At 35.8% G+C, this 19,999-nt stretch overlaps 2 protein-coding genes across 4 annotated transcripts; one reads left to right on the forward strand and one right to left on the reverse strand.

The window, feature by feature from the left end:
• Positions 1–1,165: 1,165 nt before the first annotated feature.
• Positions 1,166–12,324, forward strand: LOC110777847 (OVARIAN TUMOR DOMAIN-containing deubiquitinating enzyme 11). 3 transcript variants are annotated; one of them, XM_056836367.1, is made up of 10 exons: positions 1,166–1,361; positions 1,511–1,731; positions 5,231–5,304; positions 5,974–6,028; positions 6,746–6,820; positions 7,230–7,303; positions 7,373–7,436; positions 9,097–9,181; positions 11,920–11,976; positions 12,065–12,324. In XM_056836367.1, the coding sequence occupies exons 2-10, from the start codon at positions 1,546–1,548 to the stop codon at positions 12,106–12,108; spliced, it is 714 nt and encodes a 237-aa protein (XP_056692345.1). In that variant the 5' UTR covers positions 1,166–1,361; positions 1,511–1,545; the 3' UTR covers positions 12,109–12,324. The 3 variants fall into 3 exon arrangements, with proteins under 3 accessions (XP_056692345.1, XP_056692344.1, XP_021838126.1); XM_056836366.1 differs by having other exon boundaries at positions 1,166–1,353; XM_021982434.2 differs by having other exon boundaries at positions 1,168–1,353; positions 7,388–7,436.
• A 53-nt stretch (positions 12,325–12,377) lies between these two features.
• LOC110777849 (mitochondrial import inner membrane translocase subunit TIM17-2-like) lies at positions 12,378–16,385 on the reverse strand. The gene is made up of 2 exons (XM_021982436.2): positions 15,595–16,385; positions 12,378–12,686 (listed from the first exon to the last, which is right to left on the reverse strand). Exon 1 carries the CDS (start codon positions 16,308–16,310, stop codon positions 15,615–15,617), a length of 696 nt encoding a protein of 231 aa, XP_021838128.1. The 5' UTR covers positions 16,311–16,385; the 3' UTR covers positions 12,378–12,686; positions 15,595–15,614.
• Positions 16,386–19,999: the final 3,614 nt, after the last annotated feature.

Raw genomic sequence — 19,999 nt, forward strand, 5'->3', positions numbered from 1 at the left:
CCTATGACGCTTGACTGGTGACTGACCCTTGTGATATTGAGGGTTGATAAGTATTTGTTATTAATTATGATGATTTCTTTTCGATTCGGGTACGTGTGGAACTTGTTGCTGGATGGCTGAATCATGTATTATGTTGTATTTTTCTATTAGAATTCGATGCTTGCTCGATTATGTGACTTTGATCACTAATATATGTTTTACTATATCATTGTTTGTTAAATTGGGATATGCTTCTGTTTCTTGATTTTTTGTTGAAGGGTATTTGTGTTTTGGCGGCGGCGGTGATGGTTTTGTAAGGCACAAAGGCAGTGTTCTGCAATGTAACAGTATATTGAGCAAGGGTTGACCGAGCAAGCGCGCGTTCTGCATTATAACAACTGTACATGGAAATTAGAGGATATTGCAGAGTTAGTTTTGCTAATGGAATTTTACTTTTCAAATTGTAGATTAGTCCTATTCCATTACATTGGTCATGTTCTTCTTTGAAACTCCAAACATCAAAACTGTTGACAATGGTCATGTTTATGGTCTATTAAAGATGCCAGTTACCATGGAGTAGGGAGTTGTAATGAAATGAAGGATGTCCGTGACCGTATTGCTGATGATTTATGGAAAGCTAGAAGAAACTTTTAACTATGGTAAACTATATACATTTAACATGATCGATTTGACGTTATTTATTTGTTAAGATGAACAATGTAGTCTTTTTTATTTGTATGAAGTCATTACTTCCGTATGTTAATTTCATAGTCAAGCATGATTACCAAAATAAATAATTATGTTAATGGATTGAATTTATTTTATTTTCTAATTAAATATATTATTTTTATTATCTTTTGTAACTTCAACCGCTACTTTTGCCAAACACTCATAATATCAACAACTACCTTGACAGCTAACCGTTACCCGCTACTAATTGACAGCTACCCGCTACTCTGACCGCTAAACGCTACTCAACCGCTAAAAGCTACCCGCTACCGCTAGTTTTACCGAACAGGGCCAAAATAAAACGAAACACATACAGCTTACGGGCTTACGGGCTTACGGGCTTACGGGCTTCAAGACTAAGTTATGCATGGACTTCAAAATCAGGTATATAAATTAAAAAAATAAAATAAAATGATATGGGCTTCAAGACCGAGTATATAAATTCACACCAAGATAGAAATTTTACGTAATTTCGAAGTACTTTCAATTCTTATATCCGATCCCCTCAATTCCTCCTCCGACAAGAGTCGACGTAGTAGCGTTTTGATGAACGGATAACGAAACATTCCGATTTTAACAAGTTGTCTTTCCAGCAAAAATCTGCATCAAAACATTTCGTCCTCAATTTCCGTGGTGCTACGGAATGTAAGACTGTATTTTTCTATCTCATTTCAATCATTTGATTTAGTGTTTTGTATTTGATTTTTGCTAAATTCGATTTATTGAATTGTATGGGCAATTGGTGTGTTCGGTTTTTTGGGTTTTTCTGGGCTTATATAGTTTTAATTGTGTAACATGTCAGAGGTGGTGCTGAATTGCTGATTACTGGGTTTTGTGATGGATAATACTATTAATGAAAATACTTGCAATTTAAGTGGAAGATCAAGTTCAAGTGCGAGTACTGCTAGCTTACCTGATACAGAAGACGATCAAACGATTGCCGAATTGTTGGCTGAGGAAGAGAGGTTGGGAAATGGTGGGAACTTGCTTGGTAGGAGGCTGTCTCATTTGGATTCAATCCCGGTATGAGTTTGGTATTTCTGTTGGGCAATTGTTTAGTTTTTTTTTGTTTTTCTGTTTAGTATGTTGTGTTGTGAATTCGATTGTTTGGTAGTATTTGAATGTAACTGGCTACCCTTAGCTCCGATTTGGTTTGGCGTACAACATTTTCGTGGAAAAGATTTTCCATTTTTCAATCATTTTATGTTGTTTGGTATTTCTGTTCAAGAATGTGATTCGTTTCGATAGTTGTTGTGTTGTGAATTCGATTGTTTGGTAGTATTTGAACATAAATGGCTACTCTTAGTGTTTACTTTTATGGGGTTTGCTAGAATTTGAAGCTTTCACTAACCTAAGGTTTTTAGTTCGAGGGGTTTAGACCCTTTAATTAGGGGAAACCAAAGGTTGTTTGAATTTTGTGCTACTCACATAATGAAAAAGTATTACAAGGGGAAAATTCTGAATTGTCATTTGTCAATACTAAACTCTCAAAAGCTGAAAATATTTTACAAGGGCAACCCTATTTGGATTGAGCAAGTATCATCCAACTAGGCTAGGATATTTGAAACTAAAAATCCTATTCTTACTCAGAAAAACGGTGAACACATGCGTGCACAAACAAGCCGTGTATAAAGGTAGCTAAAACTAGAAAGCTTTATCCTGGAATTTGAACAAAGACACATGAACTCTACTACTTGTCCCTCTTGCTTAGTTTGACAACTACATTATTCTCCGTTAAACCAAGTGAATTTGCTCAAATGAAAGATATCAAATTGCTGCACTAAATTGAAATATCATTTAGCTCAGCAGCTCACATCCTAAGTGTTTCAATTTATGGAACCAGCAATTGCTGCTCCATAGCCCTCTGAAGTAGCTGCTTTGATCCGAGCAGTAACCAATCCATAATCTTCTCCACATGCTATACTCACATGATGATCATACCTAAAATTAAGTAGAGAAATATACTTGTTCCGTAATTATTTTTTGGCCAAAATTGGTAGCTCTTTTTTTTGCTATCTGAAGTCCTAAACAATTCTTTCTTTTTCATTTAGAAATTAGAGGTGAAATTGTAGGCATTAAGTATCATTTGAGTCTGACGTCACTGATTTTCTATGTTGCATTATTTTGGGAGACTGATCATCATTATCATTACCCCATTGCCTCAAAGAGGCTCCCGCAATAAGCGGGGTAAGGGGGGGTCGGACGTACGCAACCTTACCCCTGCAATTGTAGAGAGGTTGTTTCCAATTGACCCAAAAGCGATAACGGGACGACAACGGGACGACCATCTTCTACTTCATGGAAAGGAAGCGAAGAGGTATTAAGAGCCATTTTGATTTAGTCCATTACATCCCACAACCCAAAGAACAAATGAATCTTTGGCTCCATCGGAAATGGACAATTATTTTGGGAGACTATGTAAGAAATTAAGTATAACATCTTAGAGAATCAATTTTTTAAAAAATTGGTTATTTGATTTAAATTTCTTATTTGGTAAATGTATACATATTGAGAAACACATATATTCTATGCTTATTGTTAAACTTTAAATTTGTCACTTGCTTCATCATATACTGAAAATTTAAACTAAGGTGTTAATTAGGGGTGTGGGTATCAAAATTAATGTATTTTCTTTAACTAACTAGTACAGTATTTATTTGAACTAGTCGGATTCTGTTACTGTCATGGACTCATGGTAGTTGAATATAAAATACATTAAATAAAAAACTGACAATTTTTATATTTGGAATAACATGCATGACATCGCGCGTTAAATAATGCCTCTATTATGAAAATAAATACTTATTATAAGAATTCCCACCACGGCGGGGTTTGGCAATGATTAGTCATGTATCCTTATCCATGAGGAGCACAGATGCATCTGATTCTGAGTTTCTGATCTAACATGGAATTCCCAATTATTCATCAAATATGACCTGAACCTGTTGGTTTAACCTCTTCCTTTTTACCGAGAATAAGTTCTTTATCAAGTGTTTCTATAAGTCAAAGAAAGAACTGTAGTTCTTCATTTATGTCTCTGTTTCCATATCAAGTGAAAGAACGAACCCTAGCATTCCACTCGCTGCTGCGTGATGGATGGTATCAGTGCCGGAGTTGTGAGCCTCTGTTTCCATGTTCTTCCCAAGCTTTCAAAAAACATTCTTATTGATGATGTATTGATGTGTTGAGATCAGGAAGTAGTAATTGTCAACCCTCTCTTCTTATGGTGTATAAAAGACGACAATCCTTTCTTCTCTTTGGGGTTTGATGGTCTGGATTCCGACCCTAACCCTTGCTCGAAGTTTACTTACCTTTGGCCTCGGCCACTGCCGTTCCCTCAGTCGTTAGTCGTTAGGCTTCTACTCCTTGTGGCCTTTCCATGGGCTTATGATAGGTGAGCTTCTAAGTATGGAAGTCCTGTTCATAGATTGTCCCCAAGTCAATAAACTGAAAATTTTGCGTTGTTTACAAACTCCATTGTTTTACCGGCTTGATTCTTCATTTTTTTTCTCACTAAGCTCTGCAGATTATTAGATGGCTTAATTTCCTGTTATTGGGTTAATGCATCCATGCTGGTTAACCTTAGAGCTTCCCTATGTTAACTGCTTATTGCATTGTAGTTAACATAGGGAAGCTCTAAGTTTAACCAGCATGGATGCATTAACCCAATAACAGGAAATTAAGCCACCTATTTTATATATATTTTTAATGTAGTATCTAGTATTCACTGTCCATATTATTAAGCACATTTAAAACTTCCTTAGTCCTTTAATACTTGATGCAATTTCTTTCCTTTGAAGCTTCAAAACTTGCAATATTGCTTTTTTTGGCTTGTGATTTCTCTCTCTTTTTCTCTTACATGGGCATTTTACCCATCCTTCATCATAATCACGTGGGCTCCTAAAAACTTGTGCCTTTCCCCTTGTTGCAAGCATTATAGTACGGGGAAAGTATTTTATGAGCAAGAGGCCAAGAGATAATTTGCCAACATCGCATTGCAAGGCTGTATGTATTCATCTGGTCTGAATATATATAATACTGAGTACTAGTATGGTATGAGTCGTATGACTGTTTGAGATGTGTGTATGTAGTATTCTGTTTCATAAAAGTATGTAGACTTTCGGTTATGCTTCTGCTGTTGCTTTCACAGCACAGCTAACATGCATTTACAGGCTGTAGCTGGCTTTGTTAATCATTTGTATGGATATGGTGGAAGTTTCATTTTTGGCATGCAAGTATCTCCTTTTGGTTTAGGTGATTTATGCTCAGATTTTTAAGCCTAGAATTGCTCACTCAAAGCAATATTTGACTTATAATAGCAAATCAGATGCTTCTAGAAAAATTAATATTAATAATGTGTTAATCAGACGATACCTTTATCTTCCACTAATCATTTACATTTTCCTCAATATGGGGTTTCCTTGTTTTTCAAATAATTATCTTTTACTTGTAAAGGTTTGAAATTTTATGGTCTGTTGACTTGCCTCAGTTATCTCATTTTGAACTGTTACCTCTTTTGCAGCACACGCCTCGAGTTATCAGCGAAATACCTAATGCAGATGATGCAACCTTTGACCATAATCGGTTAGAAGAAAGGTCGTGGCTATTGCATAGCTGATGTTGCTTAGTTCTGTGCACATGAAATGATGTGTTTTTGGGCAGTTAGAAAAACGTGACTCAATTTCCCAATTCACCACATCTATGAACGAAAGTAATTTTTTTTTTTTTTACTATGGCTGTCTAGAATGATCAATTGAAGAGGGGAAAAAAGTATTAGCTGTGGGATTAGTGTCTACAACTCAAAGCAAGAGGGATGGAGAAGTGGAAAAACGTTATATCATTCACCAAAATCCTACGTAACACTTGTCCCTTTAAGATAGAGGTCACAAACAATCATGCTCCCACTGAAGGGAGGTCCCACTTGCTTACATGTGTTTTAGGTCTCACGTTTGTACTTGCATGTGATATTAGGATGGCGGATCCAGATAACTTTCTAGGGGTTTCCCTCTAATGATCAAGACTCGAGAAAAGATTTTAGATCTCTACTTTTAAAATAAGCATCATTTCCTTTTCTTAACTGGTATCCCGTGTCACCACTTTGAGATATGTGAATCGGCGATCTCTTGGAAGGCACATTCCAAAATTACTTTTATTGATACTTCAAAACTCTAGAGGGAATAATACTTCATTACCTTGTTGGCATTTGTTCATGTATATCATCGTAATCTTATTTCTATTTGTCATAGCTTTAATATTTCGTTTCAGATTGGCGACATATGGTTTGGCGGAACTAAAGATCGAGGGAGACGGTAACTGTCAGGTTAGGTTGCAAATAGATGTTCTAACTGTTTCATTGGGAAACTTTATGTCTCGTTAATGTTTCAGTTATTACTTGGATTTTCTATTTTCTCATGTTTGTATTTTTTTTTCTATAGAACATTTCGGGGTCTATGTTTTTTCTGTTATCAAAATCTTAGTTAAAAGAATTGGGGACTGATTCAAGCAGTTATGTGTGTCATGAGGAGGTGGATTGTATACTATGTATTGATACCAGATTTACAGTATGTGCTGGGCTTATAGAACTTTGTGATTCTTTTTTTAATTTATTGTGCTTGGGAATACTAAGTTCTAGCTTGATCTGTTAATGTCTCTGCAAGATTTTGATTTGTTTTGAGTCACTTGTCCATTTTAAATCCCTTAATACCTTTGGATATGAAACCACTATCTGCAGTTTCTAGCAATGTTCTATGCCATCTCTTAGTTTGTTTGAAGGGGATAGCCGCTTCCAGAAAAAGTATATACTCCGTACAACATAATCTTAGATAGACTTTGCAAAATCCTTGCTATCTACACTTGGTACGTTGTTCAGATTGTTCATCTGAATGAGCTTCAACCCAAACTGAAGAAAGTTGTTTGCAAGGATCTTCATTAAATGAATTTGTATTGTTCGTGCTTACATCGCCCCTTCCCCAGAGAATAACAAGAAAATGAGAAGTTCTTGTTTGTATGTTGATAAACTGTTCTATCTGTTGTACAGTTTCGAGCATTAGCAGATCAGTTGTTCAAAAATCCAGATTACCACCGGCATGTGCGGAAGGAGGTTGTTAAGCAGGTCAGCTATTTAGTTATGCTGATCAGTAGCAATGTTGGTTGACATTTTTGTTCCTAGGTTAATTATTCAATGTTGCTGGCGACTATTCACTGTTTAGGTCCTATGTTACTCGAACCGGCTAGAAGTGTCGGACACGGGCATGTGTCCAAGTGTTGGACATCGGTATTTTTTGAAAAATTTGCATGGTTTTGGTTCAAAATGAAGTGTCTAAGTGTCATACCCATGTCCTAGTGGTTTGAGTATTTTTGGTTCAAAATGATTTTAGTTCAAGGCACAGTGATGATATGCTGCATACTCAAGAGCAGGAAATGATTTTAGATACATAATGTTTGACAAGACTTTTTCTATTTTTATAGTACACATGATGGTATTTCATTGTCTTTATTGTCCTTTTCGCTATGTTTTGCAGCTAAAAAGCAGTAGAAAGCTGTATGAAGCCTATGTACCGATGAAGTACAGAAGATACTTGAGGAAGATGAAAAGGTGGGATATGTGACGTGTACTATAAGTTTTCTCTCAATTATAGTTGGACTTGGCTAACAATTGCAGAAGGGTTCTTGTTTGCAGAACAGGGGAGTGGGGAGACCATGTCACCTTGCAAGCAGCTGCAGATCGAGTAAGTGTTCATTTTCGATTTTCTGCAGATAATTTTTATTGGCGTTAAAAACTGTATGATCTTATTATGTGGTTTATACTGTCTAGTACATCAAAGATCTATGTGTTATTGTGTTGTGAATTCGTGTATGTTTCTGAAATGAGTTCTACCAATCTTAAGAAATCATCCGGTTACAAAGACGGACGTTCATTTAGTGTATTAAGCTGTTTGTTAGAACAAACAGTTTGTTGTTACAAACTCACAATGTTTCATGGGTTCATTTATGTTTCATTCCTTCATTATTACTAAGCCACTTAATTTTTACTACATTTAAACTAGGTATCAAATATTAACTCAGACAAGAATATACATTCTTTATTTAATTAAAAAATGTTGCAACATTCAAGGCCAGCATTCTTGATTACTTAAAAGATGTTGCAACATACAAGGCTTTCTTTTTCATTAGCCCCTTCTTCATCTTATTCCTCTGTTTCCCCCATCTTAATTTCAATTTTCAGATCGCATGTTTTGCCAACCTAATTTCCTAATTATCTTCTGTCTAGGATACTTTATAGTATGAGATTCTAACCTTTAGCATCTAGAAAACTTTATCCTCGGGGTGCTTGTCAATACTTCCTCATGCCGAACAAGTTTTTCCTTTCTTTTATGCTAGAACTCTCCTTATTGGAGTGATACAGTCTAGATAGTTCCTAACCAGAATCTTAATAAGAATGGAGATTAGGGGAAGAATAGCTAGAGTAATATCCAAATTAGAGAAGGAAATTCCAGAGGCTATAGATCCATTGTCAGTTAAGGATGAGAGGAAATTTGGACATAGAAAGAGAGCGGAAAGTTGGTATTTCATTTATTTTTCCCAATCATTGAAATAAGACAGTAAATAGAATTCCACCACATGTTCCAAATACTTGGCTATTGTTATTTCTGTTGCTCTGGGGTTCGAGCTTGGGTAGCTGCCAGTGCCAGCTCATTAGAAGCTTTTTCTTCCAGGTTCAATGCATCTGTCACCTTGCTGAGCTCCTCTGAATTAATTGTTGATTCCAAGTCAACATCCCTTTTGCCAAAATTCCTCTTTTTACCGAATCCCAGGTTCCCAGCTCAGCTTCTTCCAAAGTTCTATATTAGACTTTACCCATTTAGACTTGTATCAAGGAGAAAGTGTACTTGTAATAAGATTTGGTCACTACAGTTTGCTCTCCTTTTTTGTCCTTTTTCTATTTTCGGAGCTGAACCTCACTAGAAGTGTGATAATACTGCAAATTGACTGCATCAGCTGCCTCAAATTTTTTTACCTCTGAATATATCTTACAATAGTAAAATCTTGTAATTCTTGCACTATACATATTGTCACAAGCAATCTGCGTTCGAGTGTAGTGACTATTTTTACTCATTTTTGTTTTCATTTTATGCTCTGTTCTAATCTTTCATTTGGATCTCTTTTTCTTTTGAGAATATAAATTACCCCAACAATTTGATTCATGTCATGTCATCTTAATGACTTGTAGCTTAACTCTTATTTTATATTTTTTTACCACTTCATGATTTGTGTGAGAGGAATTAATTTAGCCATGAGCTGTATCAGATAGATATCATAGAGTTGGTTTAAATTAATTTCGAATTATCTTGTGGCGCGAGAATTTGACAGTGTTGTCATTATTTACAGTTTGCAGCCAAAATTAATCTGGTCACCTCTTTTCGAGACACTTGCTATATTGAGATCTTGCCTTATGACAAGAACTTTCATAAAGGTAAACAACTTGTGAATATGTCTTTGCTGTCCTTGATTTTCAAAGTATTTAATTTCTTTAATTCCACCGTAGAAAGTTTATAAACAAAGGGTCAGAGATAAGGATAGACTTTGAGCTCATGAAAATGTCTCAATAATAGACCAGGTAACAATTGTAATGTTTGTTCATAATGGTCTTCAATATAGATCTTATCATCAGCCATATGGTCCTTTTTTGCATGTTAATGAATTTTTTGTTTTCCTTTATGCCACTTGTTTCTAGTAGGTGTTTCCTGCATTTGTTTTATAAGCATGTCTAGTTGTTTCTAACAGACATTGAGAATGTTTAGACTCGTTAATTATACGTTTGCGGCCAAAGATGGATATGTAGCAATTAATATGAAGCTTTCAAATGTGAGAAATGTAGCAATTAATATAGAACAGAGGATATGTTAATGAGTTCCATCTATTTTTGGAATTGGAATGTTATCTGCGGAAGATTCAGCATTAAATTACTGCCCCATTTCCATCCTCCATGGGGAAACTTTGTTGAAGGTTTCCTTTTTTGTTTTTTGCCAACATTTCTTGGATCTTTCAGTTATGGTGACTTCGTTTTCAATTAATATTCTTGGAATTTTGCTAAACCTTTGCCTTATTTTGAAGGCCTTAATTTTGATAATCGTCCTCTATAATTTTCCTCATGGCTCACTTTCCAACTCAATTATGGACTACATAACTTGAGCTCTTAGCTTTGCGTGTGCCGTCAGTATGTATCTGTTTCAACTTTCAAGAGGAGAGGCTACCTGATGTACATATTATAGGATAAACTTAGGCCCTGTTTTTTTAGTCCTTTTTATCTTAAAATTAGTATAGATACATACTCCGTATAAGTTTAGATTGAGTTTAAGGATAACAAGTTCAGATAGTTAGTTATAGCCTTATAGTTTTACTTCAGGGCTAGTAATTTCATGCTAGCTACGTCCACTGCTAATACATTTAGGTAAGTTAAGCTAAGAACTTATAAACAAGTTCAAATAAGCTACTCTCTCCGCTTTCCAAAGACCTTTTAAATAACCGCAACAACAGAAACCGAGCGTGAGTTTCCGAAAGAGAAAGTTGGTTAGGAAAGAGAAAGTTGTTTAGAGGCATGAGTATTATTAAATAGTTTAACTGGACCCATCTGGTGGGTAAATGAGTGATTTTTCTTTGCAAAAATAGGAATTTAGAGAAAGTAGGAAGATCTTTAACGAACAAGCTTAAATGAAAAGTAAAAAGGTGTTTGAAGACCGAAGGAAGTAGTTTAAGCTAATAATCTCAGTTTAGTTATAGCTGCTCTTTTTTTTTTTTGGCAAATAAAAGTTGTTATTATTCACCAAGAATAAAGATTACACACACCAAACTCCAAAACACCAAACTCCCCAAAGCCTGCAGCAGCTCCAGCAAGGAGAGACCACAGAGCTTTCCTAATTTAGACAAGCTTTCATCTTGTCATCACATCTACAAACATCAATAGAATCTAACACATTTCTAAACAGTTTTGCGTTCCTTTGAGGCCAAAGAGCATACACTGTTTCAATGAAAGCTAAACTGACAACTTTATCTCTTGCTTTAGAGCTTCTACTCTTCCTAGCAGCCTTCTCAATCTCTTCCTGCCATGTCAACACACTTCGATTTTCCTCTAGCCTTTGCAGAACTCTGCTCCAAACAGCCTTAGAGTAGCAGCAGTCAAAAAACACACAATACCTGTCCACCTGCATATTCCATTTCAATAGCCTATCCTTTGTAGTAAGCCTATTGTGAATAGCCATCCAGCTAACAAAGGTAGCCTTAGGGCTAGCCTTGCTATTACAAATGATCCTTTTCCACTGAACTTGTATCCCTGGAGCCCTCAGATGTCTGTACATCTTCTTGATACTATATTTGCCTGCATAGGTAATCTGAGCACAGCCTCCAGCATCCACTAACACATCTCTATAACCCCAAATCTTCCTCATGGACCAGGTCAGCCCTGCAGGAACACCCATGGTCCATAAATCCCTTGCTTTCACATAGTAAGTGTGAATCCACTTCACCCAAAATCTATCTTGTTTCATGGAGAGAGCCCAACAATGTTTCATTACAGCTGCCTTATTCCATGTAGTCAAGTCAGTCAGATTCAACCCTCCACAACTCTTTGGAAGACACATATTCTCCCAAGAGACTGCAGCTTTCTTTGAAAAAGTACTACCTGACCACAAAAAGGACCTACAAATGGTCTGAATTTCTCTCATCACCTTTTTAGGCATAACAAACAGCTGACACCAGTACAATTGAATCCCAAATAACACTGACTTAACTAACTGCATCCTTCCAGCATAAGTAAGCAGCTTTGCAGCCAGCTCCTGACTCTACAAACTGTCTTCTCAATGAGGGGTTTGCAATCATTGTAGGTCAGTTTCCTAGTAGTGAGAGGCACACCTAGATATTTAAAAGGGAAATCCCCTAAAAGAATACCTAGCTTGCTCACAATTTGACTAGCAGTAGTATCATTTATACCAGCAATATAAACATCACTCTATAGCTGCTCTTTTTTATTCTTCTATAAGTTGATATTATCTTTTAGGTCACTTTCAAGCTATAAAATTTAGATATGTTTACATAATTTAGCCAAGGGCTTAACTAGTGTCCTGAACATGATGCTATTTAATTAGTGAGGCTTTACAAAGTTTTTGGTGAAACAACATTTAGTTGGTTAACTTACTCTCTGTTCATCATGTATAGAAATATGGCTGAGCTTTTGGAGTGAAGTACACTATAACTCGTTGTATGATATTGGAGGTAATAAGCCCATTTAAAACTATTTCTACTGTTTTGTCTTAGTACTATTGTATCTAATAAGTAGTTTATATGTTACATTTTGCAACAGATGTGCCATCAAGGTTGCCAAGGAAAAAACATTGGCTATTTTAACACAATACTCCTATGATGTAAGTTAACTTTGTGTCCATTGATGCGGACATAATAGATCTACATGACAAGCTCGGTCATGTTCGTGGTTGATGGATTTAAATTGTGTATATGTGACATAGTATCTTAAGAAAGCCAACTAGGGATCAGTTATGTACTTGTTATCCTTGTAATGATTAAGTTCATCTTTGTATGTTGTATATCTCTAATTTGGCCTAATTGTTGTAGTTTTCTGTTCAAAGTAGTTATAGTTTAGCTTCCTGCAAAGTCGATCATACAGTAACAGTATTCATAGATAAGGAGCCATCTAACGAGTGATGTATTCGTGTCGTTATATTATAACACAATTATTACTCTTAACAACAAAAAATTGAGGTTCATAAAACCCTTTGATTTTAACTAGGCGCTATGTTACCAGAATCTCAACTATCTCATCTACCCTCAACTACAACAGAGAGATAAAAGACACATCTCAACTCTCAACCCAAGTTCAGCTACGGTCAAATTCACTGCAAAATCGACAGAGCATACTTTCTTTTGTGAATTTTGCATAATCAACACTGCCAACTTCATCACATGACCTGCATTATATGGAAAATATATAAGCAGCTGAAACAACACTAACCAGTCACACATAAAACAGAGCAAGAAGATTGCCATTATTTACTCTGGTCTGAAAACCTAGATGAAACTTACTCGAATCATTATTCTCGGTATATTCTCAACTCTCAAGTAAGAATAAGATGCAAGCATTTGCAGCAAGATATATCTAACTGATATCAACATATCCAATTGATAACATGCTGCTAGATATATCTGATTTACAGTACATATTCCGAGTCTTCATAGCAAGTAAAGAATTACACCAAGGCTAGTAAGGTGAGGTTTTGGTTGACATTAAATATAACTTCCTAGGAAGTGGAAGATTGTAGGATTGTTTGGTTGACAAAAACATGGGAAGTCAACACTTTCTAGGAAGTCACATTTCCTACAAAATGGAGGAAGTTGCTTACCTAGATTCCCTTAGGTAAGTGGAATTTCCCATGTTTAACCAAACAATATCAGCTACTTACTAGGAAATGCTCTTATACATGGGAAAAAAAAACTTATTCCTAGGAAATTCTACTTCACACGATCAACCAAACGACCCCTAAGAACGAGAAATCAGTAAAGACAAATGAGTCCAAACATGGGAAAAGAAGGTGACTAGTCAAAACAAAGAGAAAAGAATGACTAGAATTCTCACTAGTTGTTACATATTCATTCAGCAAATTCACAACTCATAAGCAAAAGTTTAATCCTGAAGCAACCTATATCAGGAACACCATTTACTAAAAATCTTCAAAACATAGACAGAAGAAAATCTGTGTGAATCAAGCGATAGGTAACTGATACTTGTCCAACTAATTATTCTACAAATACTATGCAGTTCATCTTTTCGACAAAAAAGCCTCACATAAAACTAAGGATAGCTGCAAAAAAACCCAAAGCTCAACTCACACAGCTACCTTTTAAAAGCAGGTGACATAGTGACAGCATTAACATTACAGGAAACAAGTTGGATTTATCTAATTTATGTGCCCGATCATACTATCTTACTATGCATATTCTCTAGGCTTTCAAACTGTTAAACTTAGATTCAAAATACTCGGATAAGGCTGGCATGAAGAGGCCACTAAATTAACTGCTTAGGGTCTAAGTAAAGGGTCCAACTTTAGAAGCCAAAAGGAAGCAACAAACATTCAGCCAAAAATTAAGTGTAAACATCATACAGGAAACAAGTTGGATTATATCAAATTTATGTGTCCGATCATACTAGCTTACTATGCACATTCTCTAGGCTTTCAAACTGTTTTACTTTACTCGGATAAGGCTGGCAAGAAGATGCCACCAAATTAACTGCTTAAGGTCTAAGTTAAGGGTTCAACTTTAGGAGCCAAAAAGGAAGCTACAAACATTCAGCCAAAAGCTGGACAAAATGTATGCAGAACCATATCCTTGCATTACGGCGGAGTTCTCAGTACTATCTCAAAAAATTTACCACAAGGAAATCTCTTTGGTAGGTGCAGTATCCTCAAGGTTGATATGAATCTTGTTCAGGCTGCTCATCAGATTGCAAAGACCTGTACTTTCTAGCTATGCCAAATTCAGAAACTCCAAACTTTGTACTTGTTCTTTAGGTTAATTGCAGTTTTCATGAGTAGAGGATTATGATTTTGGTGCTTCGTATTTTAAATCAATCCCAACATTTCTAGCTAAACTCGACGAACTCTTTCTTTTAAATCAATTACAATTTAGTAACTTCATTGCTAAACCCAACCCGAATTTGGAGCATAATCTTTCTTTTAAATCAATTACTTCGTACAATTTAATAACGAGAACAAACTTCAACTTCGTTAAATCTATTCAATCCCCCCAACCCGTCATCCTTTTGCAGTTCAATTCCCCAATCAAATTCTTTCTTCAACCAATTGTACTCAATTTCACAACAAGTAAACAGACACTTCAGTTCATAGCCCAGCCATTCCACTCCTAGCAAGCAAATCAAAATCTTAACAAGGATATTTGAGTGATAACAAAGTTTAATTCTGCACAATTATGCTATTGACTGTTGTTAAGCAAAAGTATAATTAAGCATCAAGTTCAAAATCAAGCAAGGGCAAGGATAACACAAGAATTTTATCATAAGCATTACAAAGTTAAGCAATTAGATAGCTTTTAGTCAGAATTAGATTAATTTTTAATGATAAAGAAAGTTAAAAATGCAATAACAAAGAACTGCGAATACTTCTTCGACCAAAATCCAAAAAACTCAATGTTTCAAACCTAAATCTAAGCACGCCATTCGGTTATCCTCAAGTACTGAAGTTGAAAATCTCTACGTACTTGTATCAACATCCCATATCCAGCTAGGCAATCACACTCCCTACCCATCCTAATAATCAAACCTAAACCTATTAACATCAATGACTTAGCGCCTATCTTAAAGTCATAAAATACATCAAATAAAACATAAAAGTCCCATCCTTAAGCCATTGAACTTATATATCCCACAACAAGCTTGACATAGCCACTTCTTTCAGTTTCTTATCACCATTTCCATACATAAATGCACCAAAATCAACAACACACCAAACTTTAAACAATTACAAATGACAATTCATTAAAATGCGAACAATCTGCAAAACTCTAGAGTCTTGATAGGTAGCCTAATTTATCAAAAATACAAGCTATCAAATACTAATCCTAAATCCCTAAAAGCCACAAATTACACACTTTCATCAATCACACACTACAAAAGTTGCAGATGCAACAACATGGATAATACCACCATCCCCTCACACTTCTCAATTAACACAAACAAAAACATATACCATTTCATCAATTATACATATTCAAACAATTGAATTTTACTTGAATTCGTTCAAAAAAAACTTGAAAACATCATAAATCTCACAATTAAAAATATGATCTTTTCTTTCTCCTTACCCTGAAAACAAACCACCATCTCATTTGTAATCAAAATTAGGCATAGGAGTAGGCGTATCAAAGCTCTCCAAAACTGTGGCTTCGCTCCCACTGCTACTTGAACTACTCCCTTCCTTCTTCCCATCACCACCAAACCACCCACCAAAAAACCCACCACCACCACTACCACCTTGATTCACCTCCTCAGACCCACCACCACCAACGTTCGCCGCCTGACCCGGAAATCCAAACCCATAACCCCCCATCTGCTGCGGTGCCCCAGCACCCATACTCGGATCCTCATACATAATCTGTGCAGGCGGCGACATAACCCGATTAAGCATGATCCCAGCACCTTCAATCAAAGCAAGAAGGATCCCACCAAATGCGGCAGAACGACCGGAGGCGCGTAGACCCTGACGCACCTGAAGGAACCCACCGGTAGCCGCGCCGGCGAAAATAGAATTCCAAGGATCCTCCTTTTGGCGGATGTAGACCAGAGTACAATCAAAAGTGGAGAACAAACCACCCCACACGGCGAACCCACCACCAGTACGCGGTGCACTCATTCGTACAGTTTCGAGTGCTCGGAGGATGCGTTCACCTTTAGGGGCGTTGATTGAACCCCTGACGTAGTGGAAGACAGAACCTCCGACAGCTCCCATGGCAAAGGCACCGCCTAAGTCGTCGAGGATACGGTCAGGACACGGTTCTCGAGATGTTTCTGGTGTTCCCATGGTGGTTACGGCGGCGGGTTGCGGAGGAGAGAGAAAATGTTAGTTTGGGAGAGAAGAAGAACCGTTCAATATTTAGGTATATTGAGGTTTTCTACGGCAAACACATACGAAATGTGGTGGGCCATGTTGACGTATACAAATGAAGTATGTTTTGGCCTAGTGGAAAAAAAATGTTTGTATACAAGACAGGTATGTAGAATGAATTATGTATTTGCGTTGTATATGGCAATTTCTTCTAAATTTGGATCAATTTCCTTCAATAATGCTTGAACATTCGTAAATTCTCAAAATACGTTACTTTTTCACTTATTTTCCACTCTACCGTCCATGCCAGCAAGAAAGCCGGTCTAATTTTTTTTATAAAATCTACAATAAACTGCTATCTAAAACAGCGGTTTAAAGGGGTAAACCGTTATCTTAAATAGCGGCTTATGTTAAAGTGTCTAGCCTGCTAACCCGTGCGGATTGACCCGTGTGGGGTTCCGACCCGGTAGGACTATTCATCTTACCTTGCAAAAAAAAAAAAAAAATGTTGACTCATACAAGACAAGTATGCAGAATGAATTGTGTATTTGATTTGAATATGGCAATTTCTTCTAAATTTGGATCAATTTCTTTCAATAATGCTTGAACATTCGTAAATTCTTAAAGGAAATTTTGTGTAACACTACCTTAAAGTTTGGACGTTTTGTGAATTACTACCTTATAAAAAAGTTTTTATATTTTGCTACCTTATACGTTTGTTTAGTTTGAGTAACACTACCTTGTAACAGTTTCCGTCAATTTTCTCCGTCTGTGGGCCCCACCTCCGACGATTCCCTCTATTTTTTGAGTTGAATTTACCCCCCTTATCCCCCCTTTACTTCCCTCCAACCACTTTCTATCTTCTCCTTTCTATTTCCTCTGTCATTTTTCTCAACCTCTGTCCCTCTCATTTATTCGTCTCTTTCATCTCCCTCACTCTCAACCACAAACGCAAGAAGCTTTTACTGATGCTGCTGTACTTCTGAGTTCATCATCAACACAAGATATTCTTCACTCTCTTACACACAAAAGGGTATTTTGGAAAGATGACAGGCAATGGTCCAAAAGTTAAAGGAAAGGGGATAATGACAGCGCAACAACAAGGAGGAGTCCAAACCAGGTATTAAACTGTTATAGGTGTGCGCTTTAAGTAGTATAATATGAGATTAATGCTTAATTAGTCGTTTAATTAGAAATCCCTAATTTTTTTATTAAAAACCTAATTTTTTATTGTCATCAAAATCCACGAATTCATTGTTTAATGTGGTTGAAAATCCTTATATGACTGTTTAATTGATTGTTTAATGTGAAAATTTGATTAATTCATTGTTTAATTGAAAAACCCCTTTAATTTCTAGGGTTTCTGGTTTAGTGTTGTGAAATTGAAGAACTAGAACGAAATTAATGCACTCACCTTTTGGTTACTCGATTCCTCCACCAAATTGCAAATCTTGCTTTGACAAAAAAAATTTACCCAGATTTCTTGATTATTTTCGAAAAAATGGTTGAATGTGGTTGATAAAGGTTTTACAGGAAGTTTAAATAAGGGAGAAAGAGAGTTACAACAGTTGAATATAGCCGTTGGAGGTGGGGCCCACAAACGGAAGAAATTGGCGGAAACTGTTACAAGGTAGTGTTACTCAAACTAAACAAACTTATAAGGTAGCAAAATATAAAAACTTTTTTATAAGGTAGTAATTCACAAACGTCCAAACTTTAAGGTAGTGTTACACAAAATTTCCATTCTCAAAATACGTTACTTTTTCACTTATTTTCCACTCTACCGTCCATGCCAGCAAGAAAGCCGGTCCATTTTTTTTTTTTAAAATCTACAATAAACTGCTATCTAAAACAGCGATTTAAAGGGGTAAACCGCTATCTGAAATAGCGGCTTATGTTAAAGTGTCTAGCCTGCTAACCCGGGTGGATTGACCCGTGCGGGGTTCCGACCCGGTAAGACTATTCATCTTACCTTGCAAAAAAAAAAATGTTGACGCATACAAGACAAATATGTAGAATGAATTATGTATTTGCGTTGTATATGGCAATTTCTTCTAAATTTTGGTCAATTTCCTTCAATAATGCTTGAACATTCGTAAATTCTTAAAATACGTTACTTTTATTTTCCACTCTACCGTCCATGCCAGCAAGAAAGCCGATCCAATTTTTTTTTATAAAATCTACAATAAACTGCTATATAAAACAGCGGTTTAAAGGGGTAAACCGCTATCTGAAATAGCGGCTTATATTAAAGTGTCTAGCCTGCTAACCCGGGCAGATTGACCCGTGCGGGGTTCCGACCCGGTAGGGCTATTCATCTTACCTTGCAAAAAAAAAAAAAATGTTGACGTATACAAGACAGGTATGTAGAATGAATTATGTATTTGCGTTGTATATGGCAATTTCTTCTAAATTTTGGTCAATTTCCTTCAATAATGCTTGAACATTCGTAAATTCTTAAAATACGTTACTTTTATTTTCCACTCTACCGTCCATGCCAGCAAGAAAGCCGGTCCAATTTTTTTTTATAAAATCTACAATAAACTGCTATCTAAAACAGCGGTTTAAAGGGGTAAACCGCTATCTGAAATAGCGGCTTATGTTAAAGTGTCTAGCTTGCTAACCCGGGCTGATTGACCCGTGCGGGGTTCCAACCCGGTAGGTCTATTCATCTTACCTTGCAAAAAAAAAATGTTGACGTATACAAGACAGGTATGTAGAATGAATTATGTATTTGCGTTGTATATGGCAATTTCTTCTAAATTTGGATCAATTTCCTTCAATAATGCTTGAACATTCGTAAATTCTCAAAATACGTTATTTAATGAACCGCCATTTCAGGTAGCGGTGAACATAATACAACAAAAAATCGCGCGATTTTTGTTATAAAGCAAACCGCCCATTTGAGTTAGGCCCTGTTCTTTTTGGCTTAATTTCAGTTTCAGGACTTATTTGGCAATTCAGTTCAGTTCAGTTCAGTTCAGGAGCATTAAGTTCAGTTCACTTTAATTCATTTTAATTCAATTTAAATTTAATTTAATAATAATAATAAAAATAATAATATTATTATAATTATTAATATTACTTATATTATTATTTATATTATTGTATTACTTATTATTTATATTATTATGTTACTTATTATTTATATTATATTTATATTATTATATTACTTATTATTATTATTATTATTATTATTATTATTTATAAATAATTACTCCCACCGTTCCATAATGTTCCTCACTTTTCCATTACGCGCGGTCTCCAATGCACTACTTTGACCGTTAGTAATTTTAATTTCGTGTTAGTAAAAATTATAAAAAATGATATTTAGAAAATTTATATTGAAACGGATCTAATGATATCCCATAAGTTAACATTTATATTCTTAATCATACTATTAATCACGGTCAAAGTTTTTAAACTTTGACCATATGAATAGTAAAAATGAGGAACATTATGGAACAGAGGGAGTATTTATTAATAATTAATACTCCCTCCATTCCCTTTTGTTCTTCCCCTAAAGAATGTTGGGTGTGGTTTAAGAAAACTGAATCTTGGTTTGTATTGGGATATGAGTAATGATTGGGTGTAAGAATAATGATTGGGTGTAAGAAATTGAATAAAGTAAAGAGAGAGAAAGTATTTAATTAATAGGGAGAAAA

This window comes from Spinacia oleracea, chromosome 2 (assembly GCF_020520425.1).
Source record: "Spinacia oleracea cultivar Varoflay chromosome 2, BTI_SOV_V1, whole genome shotgun sequence".
NCBI classification, from domain to species: Eukaryota; Viridiplantae; Streptophyta; class Magnoliopsida; order Caryophyllales; family Amaranthaceae; genus Spinacia; species Spinacia oleracea.